The sequence below is a fragment of the Nyctibius grandis genome, chromosome 11 (genome assembly GCF_013368605.1).
Source record: "Nyctibius grandis isolate bNycGra1 chromosome 11, bNycGra1.pri, whole genome shotgun sequence".
In the NCBI taxonomy this organism is placed as follows: Eukaryota; Metazoa; Chordata; class Aves; order Nyctibiiformes; family Nyctibiidae; genus Nyctibius; species Nyctibius grandis.
This window is the reverse complement of record NC_090668.1, coordinates 647,248-656,755: the sequence shown is the minus strand read 5'-3', so window position 1 is coordinate 656,755 and position 9,508 is coordinate 647,248. Positions and strand designations below refer to the sequence as shown.

The following is a 9,508-nucleotide window of genomic DNA, read 5'->3' as shown; positions in this document are numbered from 1 at the left end:
CGGCCGCCGTCTACGGGGCAGCCCGGGGACCCCGCTCCACCGGGGGGAGCAGCCCCGGCCCCGCTCGGTCACAACCGGGGATCCCCGGTAGGGACAGGACAGCGCCGGGGCGACCAAGGACAGGCACGGGGCAGGCGAATGGCCCCCCCGGGAGCCTGAGCCCCCCGACCCAACGTGTGGGGGTCCGGGGGCGGCTCTGGCAGCGCAGACCCCCACTGCCCCCCCCCCGCTCCCAGCTCCACCCCGACACGGACCGCGGGGGCACGGAGCAGCCCCCCCGTACCCCAACACCCCCCTTCCCTCCCCAGCACCTCCCTAATAGCCTAATTGGGTAATTAGCAGTAATTAGCCTGACTGGGTGGAGATAAGCCACATGGGGAACCGCAGCCAGGCCGGGCACCCCGGCACTGCGCACCCCCCCCCTACTCACCCAGCCCGGGGTGCAGCTCTCCCGGGGGGGGTTCAGGGGGCTGCAGACCCCCCCCAGGGCCCCAGTGACGGCCCCATGGCGCTCAGCCCCACGGCGGGGGCTCTGCCCCACGGCGCATTCAGGATTGGGGGTGTTGGGGGGCTCCCCATGTGCTGCCTCAGTTTCCCCACCCTCCCCAGGGCAGGAGCAGCCCCCCCAGCCCGGGCTCCGAGGGGGCTCACAGACAAAACAAGGTTTAATTGTTCCAGCCCCGCGGCCCCGACTCCCACGAGCGGCGGCTGCCAGCGCGGCACAGCCGGCCCGCGGCCCCGCGCCGGGAACAACACCCGCATTGAGCCCCGGCTCCCCGCGGCCCGCGGGGGAACGGCCCCGGGGTGTCCTTGTGCGTGCGTGGGGGGACAGCGGCTCCGAGCAGGGGGTGCTCCCCGGCCGGGACGGGACCCCCACCCCGCTCCCAGCCCCTCGTGAGCCTCCGCAGCCTGTGCAAAGTGAGGGGTCCCGTACAACGGCGGGCCCACGTGGCCCAGGACCCCCTGAAGCCACCACGGTGGCCCGGGGGAAGGTCCTGGGGGAGGTCAGCCCCACGGCGGGGGTCTGCCCCGGGCCGGGCTCACATCAGGCGGCAGCCGGTGGATCTGCCGTAGGAGTTGTCCACCCGGTCGATCTCCTCGATGATCTTCGTGAAGATCCCCTGGGTCACCTGGGGACAAGGGGACATCAGGGACGTCCCAGGGACACCAGCGCCGCGTGGGGAACGTCCCCCTACCCCACACCTGGCTCTCCTTGGCCGACGACTCGAGGAAAACGGCCCCCCACGACTCCGCCAGCTTCTTCCCCTCATCCGGCTTCACCTCCCGGCTGGGGACACAGCAGAGGCCGGGCAGGACGGGCTGCCGGGGCCCTGGGGGGGGACAGGACCCCCGGAGCCCCCCTTACCTCTGCAGGGACAGGTCCGCCTTGTTCCCCACCAGCACCACGGGCATGCTGCGGGCATGGGGAGGGTGAGGGCCCGGCCCCCCCACCCCAGGCACCCTCCTCCCCGGGAGGGACAGCACCTACCGCGTCCTCCCCCGGCTCTCGTACAGCTTCTTGTGAAGGGACTTCACCACCTGGAAGCTGTGGGGAGAAGGGGAGCTCCGGGCACTGCCCCCCACCGGGGTGTCCCCCCCCCTCAATGGGGGGGTGTGGGGAGCAGGGACAGCCCAGCAGGTCCCTCACCTGCGCAGGGACGTCACCGAGTACACCAGGACGTAGCCGTGGATGCCGATGACGAAGGAGCAGGGCAGGATGGTGTACTCGTCCTGGGGGGGGGCAGGACCGGTGCCAGGGGCAGCTCTGGGGCCAGCAGCCCCTCGCCCTGCCCCAGGCCCACCCTCCCTGCCCCAGGACAGGCCCCCAGCGTTACCTGCCCGGCCGTGTCCACCAGCTGGAGCTGGAACTGGTCCTTGCCCACCACCACCATCTTGTTGTAGGCTGCGGAGGTGACACCAGGTCAGTGGGGCTGCCTGGACCCCCCCTCCCCTCCATCCCACCCCGGGGGGGCCGCAGCCCCCAGCACACAGCGGGGACACGTCTGTGCCCATCACCCACAGCCCCACGGAAGCAGCAGGAGGGGGGACCCCACGCAGGCACAACCCCCCCCCCCTACTTACTGCTCTCCACCGTGGGCTCGTAGCACTCCACGAACGTCCCCTCCACGAACTGGTGGGCCAGGGAGGTTTTGCCTGGGGGGGGTGGGAAGCGCAGGGCTGGGGGCCGAGTCCCAGCGTCACCCCGGGGCGGGGGAAGGACCCTGCGCTCGCCACCCCCTCCCCGAGCGCTGCGGGGGACCCGGCCCCGGGGGGACGGGGGCTCCCGGGGGGGACAGGGGCTCCCGGGGGGGGGGGGTACCCAGGCTGAGCACTGCCCCACAGCCCCCACGCGGGGGGGGAAACCCGCCATGCTCTGAGCCCACGGTGGCGGGAGGCACCCGGTACAGCCCCCCCCGGGGCAGCCCCGCACCGCCCGGGCCCCCCCGCACTGACCCACGGCGCGGTACCCCAGGATGAGCACTTTGCGGTGCCGGACCAGCGGCATGGCCCGCGGTGCGGGCGGGCGGGGATAGGCGGTGCGGGCGGGCGCGGCACACGGCGCTATAAACCGCCCGCCGCGGCGCGGGGGCGGTGCCGCCGCCACTACGCCGGCGGCCCCACGTGACCACAACACCGCTGGCCCGCCCGCTCTCATTGGCCACGCGGCGGCGCCGGGGGCGGGGCGTGGTGGGCGGCGCAGGCGCACTGGGCCGCCGGGGCTCCATTCATGAAAACGGAGGCAACGGCCGGGGCCACGTGGTGGGCGGGCGGCTCAGGGCGGGGAGGCGACTCCTGCCCCCCCCCCACCCCCCGCTGCCCCGGCGTGGGGACCCCCGGGGACCCCCGGGAACACCCGCACCCCCCGAGATCCCCACCCCGATCTCCACCAGTCCCAGGGACCCCCAGACCCCCGGGATGCCCCAGGGACCCCCAGCCCCTCCAGGGACCCCCAGCCCCCCGGGATGCCCGATCCCAGCCCCAGAGACCTCCAGGGACCCCCAGCGATGCCCCAGCCCGCGGGATGATCGACCCCAGTCCCAGGAACCTCCAGGGACCCCCTGAGATGCCCCACACCCCCGGGATGCCTCAGGGACCCCCACCCCCCCAGGATGCCCCAGACCCCCGGGATGCCCGACCCCAGCCCCAGGGACCTCCAGGGACCCCCCGGGATACCCCACACCCCCGGGATGCCTCAGGGACCCCCAGCCCCCCCAGGGATGCCCCAGACCCCCGGGATGCCCGACCCCAGCCCCAGGGACCTCCAGGGACCCCCTGAGATGCCCCACACCCCCGGGATGCCTCAGGGACCCCCACCCTCCCAGGATGCCCCAGACCCCCGGGATGCCCGACCCCAGCCCCAGGGACCCCCAGGGATGCCGCAGCCCCCAGGATGATCGACCCCAGCCCCAGGGACCTCCACACCTCCGGGATGCCCCAGGGACCCCCAGCCCCCTGGGATGCCCGACCCCAGCCCCAGCCACCCCCTTGCCCCCCAGCCCAGCCTTGTGCAGCCCCCTCTCCCAGCCACAGCTCCACCAGGCCCATAGAGTCTCTTTATTTATCCAAACAATTAAATAGCAGTATTTCTTTTTTCTTTTTAAACAGAAGTGGTTAAAAGCAGGCTGGCCCCCTGCCCCGCGGCGCGGGCCCCGCTGCCGGGACGGGCGGGCGCGGGGGACATTTATATTACCATTTATAAATAGAAAAATAAAACTCTCAAGCAGGGCGGATTAGCAGTTAGCACGGTTAGAGCCGGGCCCGGCGCAGGGTGCCCGCGGCAGACGCCCTGTCCAGCCGCCACATGGCACTGAGCTGCACTGGGACAGGGACAGGGACACCGCGGGGGACGGAGGGTCAGACCCAGAGGTGGGGGACAGGCAGGAGCTGCTGGAGGTGCTCGGTGTTGGGCTGATTCCACATCCCCTCGCCTTGGGCTGGATTTGGCCCCGGGGCAGGGTCCGGCGGTGCCCAGCCTGGACTCAACCCCGGCCCCAGCCACAGTGGTTAATAAAGCAATAAATACAGGGGGAGCACGCGGGGGTCCTGGGCGTGGGGACATGGGAGGGGGCTGAACCCAGCTCCCTGGACCACCCCAGGACACCCCATCCCAGGGACCCCATCCCCACCACCCTGCGCCGTGGGCAGCGCTGAGCTGAGAGGGTCCCCGACCCCCCCGCGGGGCTGGGGGTGCCCCTGTCCCTCCTCCCTGGGTCCGAGGGGGGGCCCAGGGCCGGAGCCCCCCGCTTCCAGTGTGCGGCGTGATCTGCGGTGCGGCGACTGGGGGGGCTGGGGGCCACTACGCCTGCAGGGCCTCGTGGCCCAGCACGCCCCCGGCCAGCCAGTAGAGCAGGCGGGAGTACCAGTGCATGCCCGTCTCCGGCGCCGTCCCGTTGCCCACCTCGGCGCGGGCGGGCAGCAGCGAGAGGAGCCCGTGGAAGAGGCGGAGGGGGGCGAAGGCGCGGTGGGCCCAGCGGTGGCTCTCCAGGACGGCATAGCAGGATGCCAGCACCCCGTTGACCAGCAGGGTCCCGTGGGAGGTGAGGGGGGCGAAGACCCCCACGCCGTCCTCCCACGAGACCCGCAGCACCCGCGCGGGGCGCAGCCCCTGCCCGCCGGCCCCGTGGGCCAGCACCGCGTCGCCCGGGCGCACGCGGTGGGCGAAGACGGGCAGGAAGGCGGCCGTGCCGTTGGCCGCCCCGCGGGCCGCGAAGACGAGGTGGGAGGGGGTGAGCAGCAGCCGGCGCGCCGGGCTGGCCGTCTCGATGGCCACGAAGGAGGCGCGTTGGCCCGAGTCGCGGTCGAGGAAGAGCAGCACCTCGGTGGGCACCAGGCGCCCGCCCGGCTCCGCGCCCAGCACCCAGTCGCCCCGGCGCAGGTCGGCCAGGCCCCGGCGCTCGCCGCTCCGCAGCGTCACGGTGGCGTGGCTGGGGAAGCAGCCGCCGGTGCGCACGGCCAGCGAGTTGTCTGGGCGGATGGAGAAAGCCGTGGGTGCCCCGTCCTCCACCTCCACCGGCCACCACCTCCACAGGGGAAACGGCCCCGAACGGAGCCACCCCCCGGCCCCCAAACCGCCCCCGGAACAAAGCAGGTTCTTTCCGCAGCCCCCCCGGTTCCTGCGTGCGGCTCCCGGGGAGGCCGGGCGCTGCAGGGCCCCTTTGTCCACCCCGCACTGACGCCCTTTGTTCCGAGCTGGGGACGGTGACATTTACGGCCACTTTCACTTTCTGTCGATTGTCACTTCTGGGCCGGATGGGGGCTGCGGGCCGGAGCGGCTGCGGGGCTGGGGGCCGCGGGCTGGGCTGTGGCTGTCCCGGCTCCACAACCCTCGCTGTGCCCCGCACCGGGGGCTGAACCGCGAGGGTGGCTCCGGCCGGGCAAAATTTGGAGGGGGAGGCGTGTGTTTTGTGAATCTGGTGGCCGGAAAGGCCGGGGGGAGCTGGGCTGGGGCCAGCCACAGGCTGAACCCGCTGGGGCCAGACACCGGCTGGAGCAGGGCTGCATCCCACGCGGCTCCAGGATGCCAGGGGGGAGAGAGGGGGCTGTGGGGCTGCGGGCGGGGTGCTCATGGGGATGGCAGACCCCTGTCCCGGTGGCAGCCCCCCTGTCCCGGTGGCAGCCCCCCCTGTCCCGGTGACAGCCCCCCCGACACGGTACCTGCTTTGACCGAGACGTGGATGTGCGCCTTGGACTCGTAGTAGACCCAGTCGAAGCCGGCCTCCACGGCCAGGCGCGCCAGCATGCCGTACTTGTGGCGGTCGCGGTCGGACGTGGTGATGTCCAGCGCCCGGCCCTCGTAGTGCAGCGAGTCGGGGAGGTGGTGCCCGTCCTCGTCCCAGCCCTCCGTCACCCGCAGCTTCACCCCCGGCCACATGTTCATCACCGCGATGGCCAGCGAGTTCACCCGCTCCTTGCAGCGCTGGAGGGGGGACGAGCACCGGTGTCACCCCCAGCCCCACCGGTCCCGGTGGGGTCCCCGGTGCAGCGCCCGGTCCCCTCCCCAGGGGGTCCTGCACGGGGCTCGGAGGGAGCCCGAAGGGGCTGTCGGTGGGTGCAGACGGGGGGGTCCCCCGCGGGCGCAGAGCGAGGCACGGCCAAGCTGCCCCCCTGCCTGGCCGCAGGTTGAACGTTAACATGCCCCGGGGCCCTGCGGTGGAGCCGCTCCGTGGCGCGGGCAGCCAGGTAGAACGGGCAGGGGACCGGGACGGGGACCGGGACGGTGTCACCTTCCCCGCGGCCATGGCCGTGACTGATTAACCCGGCGGGGGGGCTGTGGGGCAGAGCGGGGGGTGCAGCGGACCCTGAACCAGACCCGAGACCCAGCACAGCAGCGTGGGGGGCTCAGCACCCGCCAGGCAGGGCAGGATGGGGAGCAGGGCTGGGGGGTGGCCCGGGGGGTCCGGGGCTCCCGTGCCCAGAGCTGAGGGCGATGACGGGGGGTCCCGGGCAGGTCCGGGGTCCCTCTCCCCATCAGCAGCAGCAGCACCGATGTGGGGTGCAGGGGTCGGAGCTCCCCCCGGTCCCCCCCGCAGCCGGTGAGGTCGTGGTGTCCCTCCGTGCCCCGGTGCCCCCCGTTCCCCCGTGCAACAAAGCCGCTCCCGGGAGCGCGGGGCCGCGGGGGCGGGAGTGCGGGGGGCGCGGGCCCGGGGCGGCCCGGCCGGGGGGGGTGGCAGCGGCGGGGGGGCAGGAATGCGCCCGGCCCGGCCCGGCCCGGCCCGGCGACAATAGGCGCCTTCCAGCCCGGCGCTGACCTCAGGCCCCGGGAATGCCGGAGCGGCCACAAAGGGCCCTTTCAGCCGCCCGCACCCCGGGCCGGCTCCGCGCCCGCGGCCCCGCCGGGCCCCGCCGCCCCGGCCCCGCCGCCCCCGCCGCCCCGGCCCGCGGGAGCCGCCGGCGCCGCCTGGACCACTCGCAGCATCCCCCGTCGCCATAGCGACCGCGGAGCCGCCCCTCGCCATGGCAACCGTGAGCATCCCGGCGGGGCGCGGCGCGTCCGGGGCTCCCGCCGTCCCGGATCCCCCCGCCGGGGCCGCCCCCTCCCCGCGGACCCGCCCCGCCGGCACCGCCCTGCGAACGGGGCGCGGGGGGAGCGGAGCCGCCGGTACCCTCTGCCCCCGCTGCGGCGGCCGGACCCCGGGCCGCCCCCGCCCCGTTAATCCCCGACGGTGGGTCCTTAGTGCCCAACGCGGCGCGACCGCCCCGTCCCGGGGCTCCGGTGCCGCCGACAAGGGTCGGGGAACGGCGACGGGGACCGGGACGAGGCACTGTGCGCCCGGGGAGGGTCCGTGCGCCCCGGGGAGCGGTCGGTGCCCACGGGGAGGGTCTGTGCGCCCCGGGGAGGGTCCGTGCCAGCCGGGGAGGGTCTCTATACCCGGGGAGGGTCCGTGCCAACCGAGGAGGGTCGCTACGCTCCCGCCCGTCTCCCCGCCGCCCCCGCGCCCCCGGGAGCGAGGCCGGGCCGGGCGCAGCCCCCACCTCGGTCATGAGCCGGTCCGCCCCCGTGTTCTCCTCGTCCTTGAAGATGATGTCGGGGTTGTAGTTGGGCACCAGGTCCCTGAAGCGCTCCGAGCCCCGCAGCACTTTCCCCTCCGCCTTCCCGCTCGCCCCCAGCGTCTGCTCGGGCACGTTGGGCACGAACTGCTTGTAGAGCAGCGGCGAGAGCTGCCGCCGCCCCAGCCGCCGCCGACCCACCGGGCCCCGGCCCGGGCCGCAGCCCAGCGCCGGCGCGGCCAGCAGGCAGGCGGCGAGGCCGAACAGGCCGAGGGCGAGCGGGCTCCGCCGGGGCATCCCGGCCGCCGGGCCCCGCTGCCTCCGCGGGCCCCGCTCAGTCGCCGGGGGCACGGGCGGCCGGGGCGGGCATGGTCCCGGTGCGGCGGCCCCGGGGCTTTTAGAGGGTCGCGGTGCCAGGGGCGGGTCGCCGCCGTTTCCTTCTCACACCCACGGCCCCGTCGCCGCTGCGGGATCCGCGGCCGCCCGGGACGACTGACCCCCCCCCCCCCCAGCACCACCACCCCCCCGCCGGTGCCGCCACCCACTCGGAGCGCGGCGCCCGGGCACCGGGACGGCCCCCCCGCCGCCGGCTCCGCGCCCACGGGCACGGCACCCCTTCGCCTGGCTCTGAACCCCGGCCCCGGGGACTCCCCGACCCAGCCCGAGCCTCGGGGAAAGCCCTTCTACCGCTGCGTCCCGGCACCGGGCACACCGCGCCGGGCACTGCCCGGGACTGGCACCGGACACCCCGCTCCTGGCGCTGCCCCGGCACTGGGACCCGGGACCCCGCTCCTGACACTGCCCCGGGACCGGCCCCGGGACCTGATCCCGCGCCCCGGTCCCGTCCCCCTCCCCGTCTGAGCCCTGCGCTCCGGTACCGGCTCCTCTCCCTGCTCCCGGCACCGCGTTCCGGTACCGGGATCCTCCTTATCCCGCTCCTAACGCCGCGCTTCTGGTCCCGGGACCTCTCCCCTCTCCTGTCACCGCCTCTCGGGACCGGGGACCCCCCTCTCCCGGCGCCGGCCCCTGTCCTGGCCCCTTTTCTCCTACCGCTTCCCCTGTCGCCGGGGACACCCGTTATCCTAACGCTGCGCCGCCGGTACTGGCACCTGCTCCGTCCCCTGGCACAGCCCCGCTCCCGGGACCCGCTTCCTGGCACCACCCCGGTCCCCTCTGTTCGGTCCGACCCCCGGTACCGGTACCCGCTTCTGGCCAAGCCCCCGGTACCGGCTCCCTGGGTGCCGGTGGGCACCGTGCGCTGCCCGCAGCCGCCCCGGCCGGGCTGCCCCCACCTGCGGCCGCTCCGCTCCGGCCCTGGGCAGCTCCGCCGGGCCCCGCCTCGGACCCGGCCCCCGGGAGCGGCGGCAGCGGCGGCCACATCCCCCGGGGCCGCCCCCGCCGGGCCCCGCCGCGCTGCCCTCCCCGGACGGCCCCTCCGCGCCCCGGGACCGCAGCACCCCCGGGACCGGGCTCCGCCAAGGACCGGGGCACCCCCGGGGGCTGGCACCGGGCTCCCCCGAGGGACAGGGGCACCCATGGGACCAGGGCACCCCGGGACCGGGCTCCCCCCCGGGGCTAGTGCCGTGCCCCCCCCCCAGCACCCCCGGTGAAGCACCCAAGGGTGCTGAGGGTCCGGCGAGGGCAGGAGGCAGCAGCGGGGCGGCGGAGGGTTGGGAGCTGATCGGGGGGGGGCCCGGCCGCCCCCCCGCAGCCCCGGTGCCAGCCCGGGGTGACTGGGAGGGGAGCGGGTCGCGGGGAAATCGCGGGCACCGGTGGCCTCATTTCCTGCAATATAAACCGGGCTTCCTGCGCTTCCTGCCGGCCCCGGCCGGGGGGGACCGGGGGGGCCCGGGCCCCCCACCCCGCCATGGGGGGGCGGCCTGGCTCAGCCCCAGCCGGGGCAGGATGGGCGGGGGGCCGGTTCCCGGGGCAGTTTCCGCTCCGGCCGCACGACCCCCGCCCCCCCCAGGAGCGCAGGGGCCGGAGCCCCCCCGTGCCCCTCGCTGGGGGCAGCTCAGCC

General features: G+C 75.3%; 1 protein-coding gene across 1 annotated transcript; it reads right to left on the bottom strand.

Annotated features, from left to right (window-relative positions):
• Positions 1-1,040: 1,040 nt before the first annotated feature.
• RHEBL1 (RHEB like 1) lies at positions 1,041-2,506 on the bottom strand. Its single transcript, XM_068410761.1, has 8 exons — positions 2,455-2,506; positions 2,083-2,154; positions 1,836-1,903; positions 1,649-1,731; positions 1,490-1,546; positions 1,367-1,414; positions 1,204-1,288; positions 1,041-1,130 (listed from the first exon to the last, which is right to left on the bottom strand). The coding sequence occupies exons 1-8, from the start codon at positions 2,504-2,506 to the stop codon at positions 1,041-1,043; spliced, it is 555 nt and encodes a 184-aa protein (XP_068266862.1).
• Positions 2,507-9,508: the final 7,002 nt, after the last annotated feature.

Excerpts from the sequence above, each read along its gene's own strand:
- RHEBL1 (XM_068410761.1), bottom strand. The coding sequence starts at position 2,506 with ATGCCGCTGGTCCGGCACCGCAAAGTGCTCATCCTGGGGTACCGCGCC. Across the intron at positions 1,904-2,082 it reads CGAGCCCACGGTGGAGAGCA|CCTACAACAAGATGGTGGTG; the intron begins GTAAGTAGGGGG and ends TCACCTCCGCAG. Across the intron at positions 1,732-1,835 it reads TGGTGGACACGGCCGGGCAG|GACGAGTACACCATCCTGCC; the intron begins GTAACGCTGGGG and ends GCCCCCCCCCAG.